Source organism: Bombina bombina, chromosome 1, assembly GCF_027579735.1.
Source record: "Bombina bombina isolate aBomBom1 chromosome 1, aBomBom1.pri, whole genome shotgun sequence".
Taxonomy (NCBI): Eukaryota; Metazoa; Chordata; class Amphibia; order Anura; family Bombinatoridae; genus Bombina; species Bombina bombina.
Window position 1 is genome coordinate 710,607,202 of NC_069499.1, and position 22,739 is coordinate 710,629,940.

The following is a 22,739-nucleotide window of genomic DNA, read 5'->3' on the forward strand; positions in this document are numbered from 1 at the left end:
TCTCTTTTGCTGTCTCTCTCCCCCTCTCTCTCTTTTGCTGTCTCTCTCCCCCTCTCTCTCTTTTGCTGTCTCTCTCCCCCTCTCTCTCTTTTGCTGTCTCTCTCCCCCTCTCTCTCTTTTGCTGTCTCTCTCCCCCTCTCTCTCTTTTGCTGTCTCTCTCCCCCTCTCTCTCTTTTGCTGTCTCTCTCCCCCTCTCTCTCTTTTGCTGTCTCTCTCCCCCTCTCTCTTTTGCTGTCTCTCTCCCCCTCTGTCTTTTGCTGTCTCTCTCCCCCTCTCTTTTGCTGTCTCTCTCCCCCCTCTCTTTTGCTGTCTCTCTCCCCCCTCTCTTTTGCTGTCTTTCTCCCTCTCTCCACCCCCCCTCTTCTGCTCTCTCTATCCCCCTCTTTAGAGCTCTCTGTCTCAGGCCGGCATCTGGCCCTGCCCACGCCAAACCTGGCCACGCCCACCCCACCACTCGACACCAGGTCAGTTGGAAGGCCAGGTGTGTTTGTGCTCGCGCGCAGTCTCTACTGCGCATGACAGCTTCGGACAAACACACTTAGCCTTTTATTATATAGGATGACTCAAGGAAATGTTCGGAAGATAAAATATACATCAATTGGAGGAAATAAGTGAAAAGTACCTTATAAGGATGGAAAAATAGTTGCAACAACACTCCTAGAAATTCTTCTGTATATCAGAGAAAAGACCTGCGGTGCAGGTTTAAGATGTTGTCCCTTTTGAGGATATCGAGGTCTGTAGACGTGACTGTATAAACAGATCAGTAGCCTGATGTTCTTAGCAATAAAGCTTGTTTTTCATGTTGCGGTTTTGAACAACCGTTCTGAGTAGATCCAGTTATACTTAACCAGAAATCGACTGACGTGTGTTACTCACAGGAGCAGCTGTCAGCTTTTTATCCCAGCTGAGTCTCTGTAGATCCGCCGTTGAGTGTTGGGGTCAAAGGGCACCCTGTTGAAAGTGTAAAATGTGACAGATACCACTGTTAGTGATTAAGAGTAAAGGTGATTGCCACTAGTAGTGGCTATATAAAAGCAAGCCAAATGTCCAAAAACAGGGTAAAATTAAATAAAGTCCCTTTCTGTCCGTATACACCTCCCTCTGTTCAAATTCCGAATTAATTCCAATGTTTTTTGCTTAGATGGTGGACTATTCTGGTATTAGTTTCTTTCAATGGGACTTTTCATAAAATAGCGTTTAAGTGTTAGTTTACAAACAAATTGGCCTACATGAATATGAGTGTTGAACTTATTAATTAGCACACAACTGGTTAATTTGGTCCACTGGAACAGTTTTGCATAATAAACAGGAAAAATTAACTGTAGAAAGCTTTTTGGGCTGCATTATTTGTTCCCTAGGGGTCTATTCTAATGGGTCAGTCAAATTTAAGTGGGGGTACAGAAATAACTGCAAAATAAGCAAAACTGCAGGTAATTAGAATATATTTAAATATATATATATATTCCAAAACTTTACGTTATCAGTGTATTTGCACAAAATACAACAAACAGCCTATACAAAACACCTCAGAACCCTAGAACACAGAGAAAAATGCAAAAGAATTTCCCTCAGAAAAAAACATTTTTATTACCCACCCCTTCAGCAGTTCCTACGAGGGTACTCACCCACCTCCTGGACATATAAAGGGTTAAAACTGGACCCAGATAGCTTGTAAGGACTGGAGACAGGCCCAGAGAATTTTTTTCAGTCATTTGGAGATCCGGTAAGGGAGGGAGAGGGGGTGCCAAAGGGGGGGGGCAGAGCCTATGTCCTGAATGATCTGCAGGCTAAGGCCTGTGAGGAAAAAAAACACACCGTACACATATTATATTGAATAACCCCCCCCCCTTTGATCCCCCTTGTGTCCCTAAACCTAACGTGTGGTGCTGAACCACTAACTGCATAAGGCAAATTGCAGTTTTATTGAAGAGACTGTGTAGCTTTTTTGTTCTGTGAAGAAATATAGTTAACCCAGGCTACAAGAAACTGAGGGCTGCTAAGGGGTAATAAGGCAATGGAAAAAACAGATTTTTAACTCTTAATTCCATAATTTTTGGTGTTAAACACATAGGAAGTTGTGTGCGCTGTGTGTATAGGCTTAGAACCCCCAACTAAATAGTACCTATACAAGGATAGTGCTGAGGATAGTTACTGGGCTGTGTTTAATGTTTGAGTCACTTACCTGGATTGCAACACCCCTCCACTGTATCTTACCAGCTTGCTAAGGCCTTTCTCCCTCAGAGTGTGCTGATCCAGTAGAGAGCCCATCCAGTGCAAGTAAATATACTGCAGAGGATACTTGCAGATATACCAGCAACCCCTCAGGTGGAAGCTCAGAGACAGGGTCCCCACAACGCCTGAGGTAATTAAGGCTGAGAGATTTACCCGTGAGAGTACTGACATGCCATATATCATGGATACCAGGCTGCCAAGGATACCCCCATCCCCTGCTACCTGGGTGACTGCTTATTTCCTTGTTTTCTGGCTCCTTGTGACTTTCGGGGTGTCCCAAACTCTCTCCATTTTGTGTTCTCACTGTTTATACCTCTTCCTGGAAGAGCTGATCGCTTGCCTCCTGACCCCTGGCTGGCCGGGCTCATGGAACTACTAGCCGGATGAGCCACCCAGGTTCCCCGCTGACCTTTACCCTCGGTTGCTCCAGCGGCCCTTTGTCCCAGAGCTCCGCTCTTTTAAGGATTGGTAATTCTTATGAAGGGCAAGCGATGCCGCTCAGGAAATAGCCGCTGCTCCCACAGGATCACCCCGAACCCATGACCTAGGTAATACGGGGACTCTATGGAACCTATGGTGGCGCCAGTCTGTCTGGAGGGGAGGGAATGGCGGGATATCTGGGGGTCAGATAAGACCCTTATCAAGATGAGCTGGGTGTATATAAGTGTATGTGTTTCACAATAAAGGATGTTCTTGTTCCGCCCGAATACTGGTTCTGTGTGGTTATTTGGGTGGGCTCTGGCTATAATCACTTCTCTCCGCTCTATAGCTCCAAGTTCCAGGGACAGGAAGGACCCTCTTGGCGTAGCTACCCAGTTGGGGTAGCCAGAGTCTGTCACACCATAATTGAGGTATTGCTTTACCCTTGCTTCACTCATAATCTTGGATACATTGTCTTGAAGTCTTTCCTGAGTGAAGAAGGAAGAGGTGTAATGGGTCTCAAGTCAGGTCTGAGCTCCCAATAATTTGATAGAAAATAATAAAATCTTGCTGACAGAGCAATTCTCTCAACTTCTCTACTCAGAGGCCAAGAACAAGCTGTGGGGAGAGGAGGTGGGAGGAATTAAAGCGGTTATTATTATTATTATTATTATCGGTTATTTGTAGAGCGCCAACAGATTCCGCAGCGCTATTAACAAAGGCGGAGTACAAAAAAAAAAAAAAAAAACAGTTATAGGGATCAAATGGGTAGAGGGCCCTGCCAAGAGTTGCACTGTTGTAGTCAGCTCTTGAGAAGGTGATCAACAAACAGCTGGACTCTTAAGCTTACATGCTAGGGGGGATAACTGGATAGCAATGGAGGAGACGAACTGGTATAAAGTAAGGTTAGCGTAGGTTGTATGCATCCCTGAACAGTAGAGTCTTTAGGGAGCACTTGAAGCTTTTAAAACTAGAAGAGAGTCTTGTGGAGTTAGGGTTCTTTACCGCCTCCTAGTGGCAGGAAATATATCACACATGTTATGAAAACCTATGGACTATCCTCATCTTACAAAAGAAAAAGTTGTTTTTAAATCCCCCTCTTTGTTATTACTTGTGGACTCCACAGCTTGGGTATTAGTTCCCAGCAGTTATGGATCGTGGACTCTCACCACCTGTATGAAAGTAAACATAATTTATGCTTACCTAATTCTTTCTTTCCATGAAACCCCACCCATGTATTTTTAGGTTTTTTTTTCTTTAGCACCTCTTTTTTTCCCCCTGCTCCATTTATGGCCATACGTTAGACTGAGGTATGGTGTGATGTGAGGATAGGGCTCTTAGGGTTTGGGAATCTTGGCCTCCTCCTAGTGGTAGAGAAGAGTAATTCCCATGAGTAGTGGATCATGGACTGTCACCACCTTGAAAGAAATTAATTTATCGGGTAAGCTTAAATTATGTCCTATTTGATTAGGACAGAGCATTTGATTTTTACAAAGTTTCCAGTTGACTTCTATTATCAAAATTGATAAACAATGGTAGATGGTGCTGGTCTTTGAAGAGTGATCATTTCTCTGATGATAAAGAGAAAAAAAAGGCTGCTTGTGTGTGTTAAAGCCAATTAAAAAAAGGTGCAGTATACTCACTCCATAAGTTGCATAATATCCACTTTTATGGAGTGTCTCACTCAGGTATCTGGTGATGATGCTCCAGAAAGGTATTTGTGGAACTGGGAGTAAAATGGAAACTTACTTCATTAATACAGAACTTCCGGCCGTCACAGCAGAATGATTAAAATATTCCAATTTGGATAAAAAGTATTTATTAGCTCAACGCGTTTCAACGTCTATAAACATCTTTTTCAAGAGCAATTTTAAAATAGGTTAAAACACAAGGCAGAATACATACAGTCACTAAATTATCAAACAGTGGTTCAAGTCTGTGTGTGCATAAGTGGTAATCCAAAATGAAACAACGCCTCTTTCTGGGATTCTGAGCGATGGTGATAAACAATGATGTTGTGGGATTATGTGCTATGTGTAGATAGGATTACTAGATGGAGGAAATATGTGTCATGCTCTCCTTATCCTTCAAACTCAAGAACCTTTGCTATCCTTCAAACATACATTTTATTTAGATGTCTAAACCAGTAGAATCATCCATTGTGAAATGATGTGTGTGATTCTGCATATTGTATTTTGGAATTTGCCATATTATTAGGGTGACCATATTGCCGCTTTAAAAAGGGACACACATGAAAAATACATGTCAAGGATCTTATGCAAAATATTTATTTAAACAGTCCTGAAAACAGCCCTGACATATGTATTTTTCATATGTGTCCCATTTTAACCCCTTAAGGACCACATCACTTTTCAATTTTCTGACTGTTTGGGACCAAGGCTATTTTTACATTTCTGCTGTGTTTTTGTTTAGCTGTGATTTTCTGCTTACTCATTTACTGTGCCCACACATATTATATACCGTTTTTCTCACCATTAAATGTACTTTCTAAAGATACCATTATTTTCATCATATCTTGTAATTTACTATAAAAAAATAAATAAAATATGATGAAAAAAATCAAACTTTTCCTAACTTTAGGCGCCCAAAATCTGTTACACATCTACAACCACCAAAAAACACCCATGCTAAATAGTTTCTATATTTTGTCCTGAGTTTAGATATACCCAATGTTTACATGTTATTTGCTTTTTTTTGCAAGTTATAGGGCAATACATACAAGAAGCACCGTTCCCCCCCCCCCCCCCCCAAATTAGCGATAGTTGCATTGGAACACTGATATCTGTCAGGAATCCCTGAATATCCCTTAAATGTGTGTAAATATATATATATATATATTTAGTAGACAACCCAAAGTATTTATCTAGGCCCATTTTGGTATATTTCATGCCACCATTTCACCGCCAAATGCGATCAAATTAAAAAAAAAATCCCACAAACTTTAGGTTTCATACTGAAATTATTTACAAACAGCTTGTGCAATTATGGCACAAATGGTTGTAAATGCTTCTCTGGGATCCCCTTTGTTAAGAAATAGCAGACATATATGGCTTTGGCATTGTTTTTTGGTAATTAGAAGGCCCCTAAATGCCGCTGCGCACCACACTTGTATTATGCCCAGCAGTGAAGGGGTTAATTAGGTAGCTTATAGGGAGCTTGTAGGGTTAATTTTAGCTTTAGTGTAGAGATCAGCCTCCTACCTAACACATCCCACCCCCTGATCCCTCCCAAACAGCTCTCTTCTCTCCCTCACCCTACAATTGTCCCCGGCATCTTAAGTACTGGAAGAAAGTCTGCCAGTACTAAAATAAAAGGCTTTTTTTTTTAAAAAAAATATATATATCTATCTATCTATTCAGCTGTGATGGATCCCCCACAAACAGCTCTCTAACCCTCCCCCCGCTACCTATTTGCCGCCATTTTGGGTACTGCCAAAACCCAGTTTGCCCCCCCCCCAAAAAAAAAAAAAAAAAGTTTTTTGTATTAAATATTACATTTTTCTGTAGTGTAGCTGCCCCCAGGCATTTGAGAGGAATTAGGGAGTTGGGAAGTGTCAGGTGGGAGGGTAATCCCTGCATCAGAATACTATTACCTTTACCAGCTAACTTATTAACCCCTTCAGTGCTGGGAATTTCAGAAGCTCTGTGCGCAGTTGCAATTAGTTGCTATCTGATTGCCAAAATGAATTGCAAAGCCATGCATGCCTGCTATTTCTGAACAAAAGGGACCCCCAGAGAACCTTTTACCACCATTTGTCTTATGACTTCAGTAATTGTGTGTAAAATAATTTCAGTGAGAAACTCAACATTTGTGAAAAAGTTAACAATTTTTTTTAAAATATGGTTGCATTTGGCGGCAAAAAGGTGGCACAAAATATAGCAAAATGGTCTTAGACCAACAGCCGGTAGCCAAGCACTCCTTCCATAAAAAGTGTAATCACGGCCTGGGTGCTGTCCTCGTGTAAATATTTAGAAATGTCTAGATGTAGGAGGGCACTCACAGGACTTGTATTGAAGTAAAAAACGGTGCAATTTAATTTCCAAATTTGTTTCACATTAATTTTAAATGTCGACGTTTTGACCCATTTATGGGCCTTCTTCAAGACAATTATGATTATTGTAATGCAGCATGCATTGTTTGCAACGGCGTGCAAACCGGACTCCCAACAGAGCACTGCTCTGTTGGGAGTCCGGTTTGCACGCCGTTATATATATATATATATATATATATATATATATATACATATATATACTGTGTGTGTGTGTGTATATATATATATATATATATATATATATATATATATATATATATATATATATATATATATATATATATATATGGTAAAATAAAAAAAAGGCTCTATTTCTGTTTCAATGGAGTGATAGCAAAAATGCTAAAAATTGTTCTGTGATGGGGCGGAGCTAGCCGATTGAGAGCACAGACGTATATTCTAATAGCTCCTGTTTATAGCTATATTATATACTTTTTCCTCTGAGTAACCTACTAAAATATCTACTATAACGTTACTCACATACTACAGAGATCTCAGGAATTGAACTTTTGAGATAGCTTGACGAGCAGGAGCTACGATATAACACTCCTTGATGAAGTGGACCTGATTGGCATTGAGCGGCCATTACAGTCCTACTCCACTTACTCAACAGAACGCTCACACACAAACTTCAGGCGAGTGCACTTGAACTGTTTTAATTTGCATAATTCCACCATGGTTAATTGACCACATAATAGGGTGATTTCTACATGGCTCCTCACTGATCCGCCTGTAGACGCTATAATATAATCACAGCTACTAGTGATCAGGCCTGCGGAATTCTCCCTCATTCTCCATACCAACTAACTGGGCTATAGTATATGCCATAAGAATACCTAAGCTAACTATAAGTCTTACTATGACTATGGAGGAGAACGGTCATAGTCGGATACAATTCTTTTGAAGCTGGATCAGCAAATGCAAAGCAACTTCATAGATCTTGTACGTACAATCAAAGAACCACGTGGGATGGGTGATCTTAGCGCTCCTGAGATGGCGGAGTGGGAGGTCGCCGTTTCACACAGTACGCAAGATGATGCTGATGTCCATTCTCCCTCAGAGGAAACGCATCGGAGCTATTCTTTGAAGACCGAAGAGATGGAATTCAAGATGAAATCTACATCACCTAAGCGGAGACTTGGAGATCTATATATTACAGCTGAAAATAGTATGGTGACACAGCAGGGCAGACTTGCCACTGACTCCTTTTTGTCCGATATTCAGGATGGTGCGGCCGGCCTCCTGATATATAGCAGCAAGGCAACTAAAGAGAGGAGGGTTGACACCCAGACTATTGCAGTACAGAAAGATCAAGAAAGTCCCCAACACCATTCTGGTATCCACAAAAGCCAATGGATGATTGAATGGATGAATCCACACCACCAACGCATCCATCATAAATTCCATTTTAGTCATCCCAGATATGTGCTCAGTGTCCTTAGAGCTGGGATTGGGTAGTGTTAATTTTACTACTAACTGCACATACAAGCATATATTTAAAGACTGCATTTACTTTTTCCTTCGGACTGGCACGTATTGATGATGACTCTTAGGTTTGATGCAATAATATATGCACACACTGGCTGATAACAGTTCTGCAGTCCTATTGAAATACAGTTGCTCATTTATATTATGTTAGCTAGTTATCTTTTTCTACTGCGCCTACCTCTGTCTATTGTCCTATATGGATAGTGTTAAATGAGTAGTATCTTATATTAGCAGTTTTAGATACCAAGCAATATCTAAGGCAGATGAGCATGTCTCATTATTATGTATTTATAATGTTATTATAGAAAGATACCTGCTGCAGCGGTCTTAACTCTCACTAATATAGCCTGCAAGTTATATGTTTTTACTAAGTTAAGCATTTTTACCCTGTAATCACTGTTTTGGCAACGTCTATCTTATATGTCATCTAACCCCTAGCTAGGTTTTTTATTTTGCCCTAGAACATGCAGAACTGTAGCTTATATACTCCCATACCTCATACCTTGTATATCTACATACAGATTGTTATACTTTGCTCATATTTATGGGGATATGTAGGCTATTTATACTCCAAGTGATTTATATATTAACAGATCGTGGTTTAAGCTCTCTCCTGTATAGATAGTACCACTATGTATTACCTTTTTATATTTTTAACTGGCTAAAATACTATGCTGTCAGTAAATCTCTTATGCTCATGGGAATAGATAGCTATTGGTGCTTGGGGACAGTTTAGCGTGTTAGGGATGTCCAGCAGCCTTTTATCTCATTCAGGAACTCAGCTATCTGTAGATGTCTAATACAAGATATGTATATGCCTAGAATCTTTCTACCTTAATTTCTGCAATTATTGATCAAGCATGTGTATATGGCCCATTATCAATAGTGGTACTCTTCAATACTATTCCTGGCAAACCTAGAGTTGTGAGTTATAATACAAAGTGGGATCATATGTCCTCCATATATAGGCACCTGCATATACTATTAACCCTTGTAGATCTAAACAACAAAGGTACTCAGACTCCACATAACATTTAACATATTGAGCGAAGGTCTGATATATATTTGCTGTCATATAAATATGTTCTAACTATGTACGAATACTCCAGTACGCTGTGTAAAGTTAATTTCATGTGTTTTTATGTTAGCAGCTGTGTCTATACATTTAATCAGTAGCCATGATTCTTGTTTATATTCTCTCTCTTCTGACTCCTCTGCTTTGTACAGAAATGACGAGATCTACAATTTGTGTTATATAGTTCCTCAGTGGGGCCCTGAACCAGGGAAGCTTCTATACCGCAAGTTTTGCCTTTAGTAGCACCTCAACCCATCCCATAATGATACTGTATATTATATATAATAGAGACTAAAGTATATATTAGTCTTCCCCCCTCATATACAACTATGTTGGGAGTTACACACACTTGTTCTATACTCCGCAACATAGCCTTTAACAGCTTTAGAATGGAATAAGCAAGTGGTACTCTGAGAAGCAGGGATAATGAACCACCACTTACTATTACACTATTTTCTATGTTCACATATACAATCACTCATAGTCCCTCTCTGATCTCTCTCCCCCCTTTCCCGTCGACCCTTATCGTCTACGGGTCATATCCCACGTCCCTTCTACCTAACTTGCTCAGAATGGAGCACCCACCCTAGGAGAGAGACAGATCACTGGTAACTACTATGAACTTTCAATAATCCATTGCCCCACGTGGCCGTCTTGTTTATACAATGTTAGATTAGTTCTGTTGTCATGTCATTACTGCTATTTTTTTCTAGGTGGATAGTGACGTACCCCTAATATGACTATTGTGCCACTAGTCAGTAACACTGACAAGACACAGAAAGATTTATTATATACTATAACATCATATTCAGTACCTTCCTTCCCTTATATTTTGGCATGAGTCACTAGTGAGCTACATATACATTGCCCTAGAGTTACACACATATTTTGGTCATCCCCCCTACACATGGCATATTCAGGAGTTAGCCTTATATATTCTGTATTCAAAAGTTCAGAGACCCAACAGTAGTTACTAATTTGACATACGAATTGGCTACGCCCCCCTTCCCCCCCTCTCCCTTTTACTTCATTTTAGAGCAGCTCTCTCCCGCTGTACTTCCTTTCCCCAAAAACCCTGTAGCTAACCCCCACTTTGCCCCAATCCTTCTCGAATAAGATAACCTAATAAATATTTTCTATTGCAAAGTGGGGACCATTTCTATTATAAAATAAATTTAAAATGAGGTTCCAGAATTCTATGTCCTAGATAACCTCCTGTAGTATTCATCAGTTGTGATCTCTCATCTTTGACAGTCCTTAAGGAATGTGTAATGTACTACTATGGCGCATAATGCAGTCATCCTCTTTTTTTTGTTGTTGTTTTTTTTTTTTTTGTTACTGTACACTGAATAGCTTTGATTAAGGAGATAGCTACATAATAATTTACTCAGAGTGGATATGCCTACCATATTTGTATTTGGATGTTATTTCTTTATGTTAACACCTCGTTTGATATGTAAATGCATGTTATTATCCTATTGGAATTGTTTTCCGGACATTCTTTATTGGTTGTTATTTCTAAAAACCTCAATAAAAAACATTTAAAAAAAAAAAAAATGTTCTGTATTTTTCTCTGAAATTCAAATTTTTCTCAGAAATTCACAGAAATGAAGGGGTTAACCATGGCAGCACCCATAGCTAGAGGGAGGCAAAAATAACCTCAGTACTATGCTTATAAAATTTGTTTAGTTTTTAATGTCCCTTTAGAATGCCACTATAGAACACTGTTACACTGCAGGTATCTGAAGGAGAGTTGCTGTACATGTGCAAAATAGATTTCAACATGGCAGCACACATGTCTAGAGGTAGGGAATAACCTCAATACTATGTCTATAAAATGTATTTAATGTATGCCCCTTTCAGATAGGTAATGCTTTGCTGAGATTCTTTTAGTCACTTGGCAGTGTCTACAGATTTTGTCTACTTAACTTTCCATTGTTGGGTCTCTTGTTGATGCCTCTCACCTTACAGAACCATCTAAAATGCTATTTTTGGATGTTGTTCTTCACAAGGTGGTTACTCATGATCTTTAATTTTATAAACTATAATCCAAACCATAGTGATTTCCACCATAGATTATATTTTTGATTCCACAATATTAATGCTGGATTCTGCCCCTGGTTATACCTTTACAGTCTTTTATTCCTCTTATTTTGCTTCTACTAAGTTATTTAGGACAGTGTTTCTGAACCGCAGTCCTCAAGTACCACTAACAAGCCAGATTTTCATTATAGCTGTATTAGAGCACAGGTGAAATAATCAGCTGATGGGTGAGAACAGGTTAATAACCATGGTTACTGATCAGCTGATTATTTTACCTGTGCTCTAGTTCAGCTATAATGAAAACTTGGCCTCTTGGGGGTACTTGAGGGCCGCGGTTGAAAAACACTGATTTAGAAGATATGTTTTTGCAGTTTGGTAAAGACCCAAAATAACCTTGTAACTATAAGACTTTTCTGTTATCTTGTAATAGATTAACATATCAGCCGAGTATAAAAGCATATACATTATCTTGTTAGCTGCAATTGTTTTTAAGTGCCCATTCTTTACCCACTGCTTGCCTTTTTGTGGAAGAGACAATCTTTACTTATTACTGGAGTAGAACAGGCTTGCCACTGAACCCTGGTCTTCAGATTCCAAACCTATAGTCTTACTGCTGTGCTACAACAGGATTCAATGTAAGAGGAAATAACAGCTCCTAAGCAATCAGTGTTGACGAGTTTCACTGCCTGCTTTCTCTCACTCAAGTCCATGTCAGGAGTGCTGCTATAAGACTGTCACACTTGAGAGGCTGTGTTCTGTTCCACAGCATGGATCCTGGAGGTAAGATTGTTTCAATTTTTACACATAAAACGCTATAACAGGGTCACAGTGTGGCTCCTTTTTAACCTTGATAGGATCCAGGGTTAATATCCTCTGAAGGGGGTTTATTGAACAGTTGGGGTTAATTATTCAGTGTATTAATTATTTACATGCTGCTTTGTGTGATTTTGTTCTGGGCTGATAGACTGTGTTTTTGGCTGGAAAAAACAGGTTTCAATTTTAAGTTTCACTTTCGATTTTGAAAGTGTTGGACAGCTCCTATTACTTGCTGTACTTGTAATAACAGGGAAGTACTGTCTTGCACTCCATGTGACCGGGTGTGGTCTATGTTCATTGCCTCCATTCCGGCTGAGACTTGAATCAGAGGAGAGCGTTTCCTCTGTTAACTGTCTGGGTCTAGAAGGTGGTGAGTGCCCCCGCCATTGGGAGTATAAAGGTGCAGTTTTCTATAATTAAAAAACATTTTTATTTGTGTCCTCCTGTGGGTATAACATGAGCAATGGAGGACTCTGACATTTTAGAAGGTACTCCTTCTGTACTAAATCATACCTGTTTATATTGTGAGGATTCTCTGGTTTTCCCGCCCACTCAATTATGTTCCACTTGCCTTAACACCGTTATAAAGTATAATTATATAGATTACTACCGTTGCTACATTATCCACTCTACATGCAGTTCCCTGTAGCACATCTAATCTTCCATCCGGAGGTGGCCTTCTTCCTGCAGACTTAGCATCTAAGCCTCCTCCTGCTGCGGAGAAACCGTCCTTTAGATTTAAAATTGAGCACTTGTGTTTTTTATTAAAGGAGGTTCTGTCTACGTTAGAGGTTCCAGAGGCAGCGCTGCCTGTAGAACCTATGATACCTAAATTAGACAGAGTTTACAATGACAGGAAAGTTCCTTTGACTTTTCCTGTGCTGGTTAAGGTGGTGAACATTATTAAGAACAAATGGGAAAGAATTGGTTCTTCCTTTTCCCCCCTCGTCTACTTTTAAAAAGTTGGTCCCGGACTCTCAACTGAATTTGTGGGGCTCCATTCCTAAGGTGGATGGTGCTATCTCTACGCTTGCTAAACCTACTACTATACCTTTTGAGGATAGTTGTTTGTTCAGAGAGCCAATGGATAAGAAAATGCAATCCTTTCTGAGAAAGATGTTTTAACATACAGGATTTTTTTTTCAACCGGCAGCTGCAGTTGCCGGAGCGGCTACCTACTGGTGTGACTCTGTCGGAACTTATTGAGGTGGAGTCTCCCCTCGAGGATATTCTAGACAGAATTAAAGCTCTGAGAATTGCTAATACTTTTATATGTGATGCGAACATGCAAATTATTCGCCTAAATGCAAAGGCCTCTGGCTTTGCGGTCCTAGCCCACCTGGGTTCTCTGGTTGAAGTCTTGGTCTGCGGATATGACTTCTAAGTCCAGACTCCTTTCTCTTCCCTTCAAGGGAAAGATTTTATTTGGTCCAGGCCTGGACTCCATTATTTCTACGGTTACCGGAGGCAAGGTTGCCTTCCTACCGCAAGATAAGAAGAACAAGTCTAAGGGACGACAATCTTCTCATTTTTGTTCCTTTCGTTCTGACAAATCCCAGCGATAACAATCATCCTCCTCCAAGTCCGAGCAACCCAAGAGTACTTGGAAGCCGGCTCAGTCCTGGAATAAATCCAAGCAGAATAAGAAGTCCGCCGAAAACAAATCAGCATGAAAGGGTGGCCCCCGATCCGGGATCGGACCGTGTCGGGCGCATACTGTCTCTTTTTTCAGACATCTGTTTCAAGGACATACAGGATCCGTGGGTCCTGGAGGTGGCATCTCAGGGATACAAGATAGGCTTCAAATCTCATCCACCAAGGGGCAGATTCCTTCTCTCGAATCTGTCTACCAGACCAGAAACGAGGGATGCCTTTCTAGGGTGCGTTCGGGATCTATCCTTCTTAGGAGTTGTTGACCCAGTGCCTATCGAAGAAAGAGGTTTGGGGTTTTATTCAAACCTTTTCATGGTCCCTCAGAAGGAGGGAACTTTGTGCCCAATTCTGGACCTAAAGTGCTTAAACAAATTTCTTAGTGTCCCTTCCTTCAAGATGGAGACGATAAGGTCCATCCTTCCTTTAATTCAGGATGGCCAGTTTATGACCACTATAGATTTGAAGGACGCTTACCTTCATGCTCCAATCCACAGGGAACACTTTCAGTTCCTGAGGTTTGCATTCCTGGACCAGCACTTAGAGTTCATTGCCCTTCCGTTTGGTCTAGCTACTGCTCCAAGAATCTTTACAAAGTTTCTGGGGGCTCTTCTAGCCATTGCCAGAACTCAGGGTATTCCAGTAGCCCCATACTTGGACGATATTCTAGTGCAAGCACCATCTTTTTGTCTTGCGGAAGAATTCTTGGAGTCTTCTTAGTCTTCTTCGATCACATGGATGCAAGATAAACTTGGAAAAGAGTTCTATTATCCCAAGTACCTGGTGGAATTCCTGGTTACTATAATAGACTCCATATCCATGAGGATATTTCTAACAGACCAGAGACGTTGCAAGCTAACTTTGGCAGGTCTTGCCCTCTGGACCTCCTTGAGTTCCTCTGTGGCTTAGTGTATGGAGGTGATTGGTCTCATGGTGTCCTGCATGGACATCATTCCTTTTGCCAGGTTCGGTCTCAGACCTTTACAACTGTGCATGCGGAGGCAGTGGAACAGCGATCACTCAGATCCGTCTCAATATTAGACAGCCGGTGGCTCTGTCCAGATCATCTGTGCTTCTTAAGACCATCCTGGGAGATTGTAACTACGGACGCAAGTTTATCAGGATGGGGAGCTGTTTGGGGTGCCAGGAAGGCACAGGGGTTGTGGATTCAGGAGTCGTCCTCCCTCCCGATCAATATTTTGGAACTATGGGCAATCTTCAAGGCCTTGAAGGCTTGGCCACTTCTGGGTTCGTCCCAGTTTATCAGATTCCAATCAGACAATATAACCTCGGTGGCTTATATCAACCATCAGAAGTTCCTTGGGGATGAAGGAAGTATCTCGGATTCTGGAGTGGGCGGAGTCCCACAGCCATTCGCTGTCAGCGATCCACATTCTGGGTGTGGACAACTGGGAGGCGGATTTTCTCAGCAGGCAATCCTTCCATCCAGGGGAATGGTCTCTCAATCCCGAGGTGTTTGCAGAGATATGCAGCAAGTGGGGGGCGCCGGAGATAGATCTCATGGCAACCCGTCTCAATACCAAGCTACCCAGGTATGGGTCGAGGGTTCCCCAAGCGGATTTAATAAAAGTACTAGCAGTGCTCTGGTAGTTCAAACTCATATATCTTTTCCCTACATTACAGCTTCTTCCTCGAGTGATGGCCCGCATCAAGCAGGAGCGGGTATCAGTAATCCTGATTGCTCCATCGTGGCCGCGAAGGACGTGGTTTGCGGATCTAGTGGGGATGTCCTCATCTCCTCTGTGGAAGTTACCCTCAGCAGAATGACTGAGGTAATGAGGAAGTGGAAGGGATATTTAAGCCTTTGGCTGGGGTGTCTTTTCCTCCCCTTGGTGGCCAGGTGTTGTGTTTCCCAACAGTAAGGAATGAAGCCATGGACTCTCCCTATCCGGAAGGAAAGGAATTTATCTGGTAAGCATAAATTATGTTTTAAAACACTCTCACGTGGCCTTGAGCTACACAAGCTCAAAGAATTGCGCTTTCTGTATAAATCACTTATTTATACCTGCTTCACATGTTGTCACTCATTATTTGAAGAATGAGATTCCACTGTAAATACAAAAATTCAATTTTCTTCGATTTTGTAAATATTTACCATGTTTTTCAGGCTGAGAAATGTCATAGTGCTTTACATTGTGCTCCCAGGCAAAATGTCCATAGCTGTTTATGTATATACAGACTGCATCTCTGCTTGCTCATTCTCCATATGCTTTGCTTTCAGATGGTGCATCTAGGGCTGGCTCTGCCCTCTTTAATGAAATGAGAAACGCAGTGTTCAGTAAGGTTGCCCAGAGTTCCATCAGGAGAATCGCCAAGAATGTTTTCTTACATCTGCACAACCTTGACCTTGGTTTCCATCTAAGCCGGCAAACTGGAGCCCTGTCCAAAGCCATTGACAGGGGTACAAGAGGCATCAGTTTTGTCCTTAGTGCTTTAGTATTTAACCTGGGACCCACTTTGTTCGAGGTGCTTCTTGTCAGCAGTATATTGGTGAGTTTGGAATAATAACTGTTGTTATCCAGTTTCCCTAAAACCTTATATCTGTCAAACTTGCTTTATTACATATCAAGATCATTTCATATGGGTTGCACATGTGTAGATGGGTTAAAGGGACATTCCAGTACAAATTGGAATCCCTATGGATGCATTTCAGTTTTGAATAGAAACATTTTTGTAATATACAAAAAATGCATCTAATAAAAGCTATAGCTGTTTCAAAAGTGTATTTAAGTATGCACCATCATTTTAAACCCAGCACTTGCTTAGAGAGCCTAAAGTGCTTGTATCATTTGGTAATGACTCGATTTGTTAATTACTGACATGATACAAGCCCTACTGGCGCTTTGAGCAGTGTTTAAAATGCTGGGGCACTGAGAATATCTATTAATGCTTCACATGCACGTGCAGAGAAAACTGTTAACACTAAAACAGTGATAACTTTTACTAGAAGCATTTTTACTAACACATGTGCAGTATATTGCAAATATGTTTCTATACAAAGATTTAATTCATCTATGTGCATTTAAATTTTGACCGGAATATCCCTTTTATGGTTTTTGTTTAAAGACTTAATTTTTTTTAAGATATTTAAAACTATTTCTTCTTCTATGATAGATTTTCCATCTGTGATTTTCTACCTATTGTAATGAATAGCAGGTGTTAAGTAAGGACACATTTATGATTATATGTGAAAGACCTTCAGCTCACAACACTGTTCCCATACATGTTTTCTTTTGTCATATTGAAAAGGAAAAACATAAAGTGGTGATAATTTGTACACTGGCATCCTCTATTTCAATTTGCACTTGGCTAAATGGCAGGTCATTCTGAAATATTCACAAGTTGGTCTATGCAGTTTGCATTGTTGTGTTTATTCCAAACAGTAATAATACCTGTCATTCTGATGGGCCCAAGCTATAATCTGTGCCTGCTTGACATCAGACTTGCGACACAGCACTATTATGCTAAATGTGAATGTGCAATTTTTCTGAAAAGTACTCAACACCACACAAAACAGTAAGTTTTTTTTGTTTGTGTGTAAACTACATCCAGATGTATAAAAACAGATTAAGCTATACCTCAGATAAATCTTTTTAAACTTATCATTCAATTTCTTATTGCTTGAGTAATCTTCAAACACAAATTACAAATTGTTCATAAATAAAGTTGTCCAACTTGGACCTGGCTGCTGTAATACAGCTCTCCAGTATATTTTAAAGGCCCCCATTTATGAAGCTCCTTGCAGACAAGGTTCTCTTTGAGAGAACCTGTCCACATGCATTCAGGCCTCTGGTTTAGCATCCACTGCGAGAATACAACATTGCATGAGCAATCATATATGTGCAGTCTGCTCTTGTGCAACCAGTTGTTCAGGAGCAGGGCTTGTCTGTCATTCAGAACAAAAAATTTGGGGCTGTCTAACATTCGCAATCTGTGAGGTTGCAGATACATTAAGAAGCAGCAGTTGTATGACCACAGCTTCTTAACATTCATTTGCAGGCTCACATGATCAAGCCTGCATCAAAATGGTGCTGAAGCTACTTAAAAGATTATAAAACCCAACAATTTTCTTTTGTGATTCCGACAGAGCATAACATTTCTTTTTAATGTCAGTGAGAGTCCACAAAGTTATTTAAAACCTATGGGAAATACTTCACCTGGCCACCAAATATTCTTCCCACTTTTCCTACACTCTCAATAGTTCTTTGCCTCATTTCATGGAGGTAGGCAGAGAGAGGTGCTCTGCTGAAGATTCTCAAGTTACAGCCCTGAATGGATTGTTTCCTGCAAGAGAGGACAGGGGAATTGTTAAAAGCCATGTAATACTCTTGGTAGAGGTTTGGTGTGCACTAGCTTCTGGGTGTTGCAGGAAAGTTCCCAAGCCTCCTTCCAGTGTATTTGGGCTATCCTCCCTTTCTAGGCAAACAGTGTTAGTTACACTGATTTTCATTTGTGTTACAGGACCCTGTCTGAAGAAAAACTCTGCTAGCAACTGGGTTCCCTCTGGAAAGACAGAAGCTGGGTAAGTCCTGATTTTTTTTATCTCTTATCTTGTCCCCTCTAATGGCTTGTTGCCTTAAAGAGAAGGGTATATAGCCAGATTGCCTGCAGTCTAGGTAGGATACTAAGTGGTTAGTTACTCCGATATTACTGCACTAATTACAGAGCAATTCTGGGCCACATAAGGGACCTCAGGGCAGAGTTCACTTCTCAATAAGGCACTGATATATTCATTTTATTGTATGCTTAGGATCATATAGTGCGTGATCGATTTATAAACACCATTTGGCAGTACTTTCCAGTGTAACAGGGCTAGTAGCCTGCTGCGAATGGAAGCCATAATGGTTTTATGCTGAGGAACTTTATTGGGACTGAAGTGTGTTCATTTCATGTATTTACATGATCGCACAGTGTGTTTGGGTCGACTTTATTTTCGCATCACTCATCAGTGCTCTCGGAACCAGTGCGGGTCCATCTACAGTTTTGTAATGCCCCATGGGAATATATAGTGCCCCACTTAGAATCCAATCATCTGTCTGGAGGATGGGGGTTAGGAGGATGTACTTGTCAGCGGAGCAGCGGCGGTGAGGTTAACTTTTTCTGGCCACTGGTCCATCTGGGTGCGTGCCTTGTTAATTTTTTGTTATGCGGCCTACAGAGCGCCCCTACCACTTACACTGTGTAAAGTTTCTACTACAATTTTAAGCGCAGGCTCTGTTGTGTGTTTCCTCCAAATGGAGTGACAGATTAGAGGGAGTTTATAATAGAGACTTTCCTGGGGGAATTTTCGGTGCTCGATGCCAGATGGAAGGAGGAGATATTTTTCACTTGTGCTCGGCACCCTTATGGGTGTTTGTTGTCGAAGTCAGCTACTATTTCAGCTTTTTGCGGTGCTTTTACTGACCGATATTACACAGGTTGATGCTTGTCTTCATTTGCCCTATTATGTAATCTAATGATTTAAGAAGGGTTACTTATATGGGTCTAGTGCATGCCTCACAGGACAGTCTTGTACAAATAGTTTATTCCCTACTATGGGCTACTTTAGTATGCTCTACTGCCCACTTTAGTCAGGACCACAGCATAACAGGCTGGAGGACCTAGTAAGATCTGCCTGCCCTGTTTTATGGTGGATTAAGCAATATATATTGCCTTCTTTTGAAAAGGCTATTTCTCTATATACATAGAGTTGCTATTGATTACAACCCTTTATTTTCAGGGAACTAAGCTTCCTTAAAGGGACAGTCTAGTCAAAAATATACTTTCATGATTCAGATAGGGCATGTCATCTTAAACAACTTTCCAATTTACACTTTATCATCATTTTTGCTTTGTTCCTTTGGTTGAAAGCTAAAGCTAGTTAAGCTCTTATGCTAATTTCTCAGCCCTTGAAGGCCACCTCTTATCTGAATACATTTTGACATTTTCTCACATATGGAGGGTGTTATTTCATGTGTGCCATATAGATAACATTGTGCTCACGCCCGTGTAGTTAGCTAGGAGTCGGCACTGATTTGGCTAAAATGGAAGTCTTTTAAAAGAACTGAAATAAGGGGGCAGTCTGCAGAGGCTTAGCTAGAAGGTAATCACAGAGGTAATATGTGTATTAATATAACTGTGTTGGTTATGCAGATCTGAGGAATGGGTAATAAAGGGATTATCTATCTTTTTAAACAATAAAAATTCTGCTGTAGACTGTCCCTTTAAGTTACTGATAGAGATGTTACCAGTACCTGTGGCAGACATTATATTCTAGGAGTGGGAACATTCTGGTGTCCATGTTTCTCCTTCTCCAAGCTTCCAGAAAATGTTTTCCTGTTCTGTATAACCATTTTGAAGTATGGAGTATGGTCTTTATGTTAGAATGCGCCTTTTCTACCCTGGCCAAACATACTAGTATTCCTCTGGAAGATAGAACATCTCTTAGGTTCTTATGGATAGGAAGTTAGAGGGATATCTGAGAAAGGGTTTTTTTTTTTTTTTTCCAGGATGCTTGCTTTTGCAACAAACTGTAGGTATTGCTGCGGTGGCTGGGGCTGCCACCTTTTTTTGTGTGATGCGTTATCTGATCTGTTTTTGGTAGAATCCCCTTTGGAGGATATCCAGGACCACATACAGTCCTTAAAGATGGCCAATTCCTTAATTTGCCTCGGTATTATTCAAATAATTTGTCTCTATGCCATCATTTCTATTGTTTCTGGCGAAAGGCATGCCTTTCCACCCCAGGATAAGAAAGCTAGAACTAAGGGACGTCCTATGGGACATTTTCGCTCCCTTCGTCCAAACAAGTCACAGAGGAGTGCTTTAACAACCAAGTCTAAAACCCTCAGGAATACCTGAAAGCCAAACCCGGAGTGGAACAAGAACAACCATCCCAAGAAATCAACCCCAGTCAAAAAGTCAGCATGAATGGTTCGTCAAGTAGGGGGCAGGTTATCTCTGTTTTGGAAAGTTTGGGCTCAGTCAATTCAGGATCCTTGGGATCTGGACATCATATTTCAGGGATACAAATATAAAGGATCTCAGGGAAGCCTAAAAAATGAGCAGTCTTCATACGTTCTGCAGAATACCCGGTATATGGGAATAGTTGTCCTTCTGTCTTTGGCAGAGAGGGGATGATGTTTCTATAAAACCTATTCATTGTTCCCAAAAAGGAGGGAACCTTTCAACCCATCTTAGACCTGAAGTCCCTCAACAAATATGTAAGGGTGCCTTCCTTCAAAATGGAAACGATTGTGTCCATTCTTCCTCTGGTGCAGAAGGGTCAATTCATGACCACCTTAGATCTGAAGGATGCGTACCTTCTCATTCCATTTCATTGAGATTATTTTTAGTATCTATGTTTTGCTTTTCTGGGCGCACCTTACCAATCATAGTTCTTCCATTTGGTTTAGCTACGGCTCCCAGGATCTTTTCAAAAGTTTTAGTCAGTAGTCAGACTACAGGGGGTCGCTGTGGTGCCATACTTGGACGACATCTTCGTTCAGGTGCCATCTTAACATTTAGCAACATTTCACTCAGAGATGTTACTCTGGTATCTTCGGATGCATGGCTGGAAATAAATCTGGAATATATTCCATCAACATGCGTAATTATCTCACAGACCAATGCAGGGAGAAGCTTTAGGCTGCCTGCCTTTTACTTCAATCCTCTCTTCGACCTTCAGTGGCTCAATGCATGGAAGTGTTAGGTTTTATGGTTGTGGCTTTGGAAGATATTCCTTTAACTTGCTTTGATCTGAGACCTCTACAGTTATGAATAGAAATTACTAGAGTTTTCTCCAACATTGGTGTGTCCGGTCCACGGCGTCATCCTTACTTGTGGGAAATATCTCTTCCCCAACAGGAAATGGCAAAGAGTCCCAGCAAAGCTGGCCATATAGTCCCTCCTAGGCTCCGCCCACCCCAGTCATTCTCTTTGCCGTTGCACAGGCAACATCTCCACGGAGATGGTTAAGAGTTTTTTGGTGTTTAAATGTAGTTTTTTATTCTTCTATCAAGTGTTTGTTATTTTAAAATAGTGCTGGTATGTACTATTTACTCTGAAACAGAAAAGGATGAAGATTTCTGTTTGTGAGAGGAAGATGATTTTAGCAGACAGTAACTAAAATCGATTGCTGTTTCCACATAGGACTGTTGAGATGAAGTAACTTCAGTTGGGGGAAACAGTTAGCAGACTTTTCTGCTTAAGGTATGACTAGCCATATTTCTAACAAGACCATGTAATGCTGGAAGGCTGTCATTTCCCCTCATAGGGACCGGTAAGCCATTTTCTTAGTCAAGCAAACAGAATAAAGGGCTTAATATGGGCTATAAAACTGGTAGACACTTTTATGGGCTAAATCGATTGCTTTATTTGGACATTTTATACATGTTTATGCTGATAATTCACATTTATAAACTTGGGGAACGTTTATTAAACGGCAGGCACTATGTTAGACACCTTTTCCAGTCAGGGAGGGCCTTCCCAGTTGTAGGCTGAGCCTCATTTTCGCGCCATTACTGCGCAGTTGTTTTTGAGAGCAAGACATGCAGATGCATGTGTGAGGATCTGAAAGTTGCTGGAAAAGTTTCTAGAAGGCGTCACTTGGTATCGTATTCCCCTCTGGGCTTGGTTAGGTCGCAGCAAAGGCTATAGCTGGGACTGTATAGGGGTTAAATTTGTAAACGGCTCCGGTTCTGTTATTTTAAGGGTTAAAGCTCTGAAATTTGGTGTGCAATACTCTTAATGCTTTAAGACACTGTGGTGAAATTTTGGTAATTTTTGAACAATTCCTTCATACTTTTTCACATATTCAGTAATAAAGTGTTTTCTGTTTAAAATTTAAAGAGACAGTAACGGTTTTGTTTTAAAACTTTTTTGTGCTTTATTGACAAGTTTAAGCCTGTTTAACATGTCTGTACCTTCGGATAAGCTATGTTC

The 22,739-nt window shown here is 40.7% G+C and overlaps 1 protein-coding gene across 1 annotated transcript in view; it reads left to right on the plus strand.

Annotated features, from left to right (window-relative positions):
* Positions 1 to 22,739, plus strand: part of ABCB7 (ATP binding cassette subfamily B member 7) — a 558,087-nt gene that overhangs the window by 362,813 nt on the left and 172,535 nt on the right. Inside the window, exon 6 of the mRNA XM_053699205.1 lies at positions 16,039 to 16,307. Within this exon, the coding sequence (XP_053555180.1) occupies positions 16,039 to 16,307 (269 nt within the window). The remainder of the gene's footprint in view (positions 1 to 16,038; positions 16,308 to 22,739) is intronic.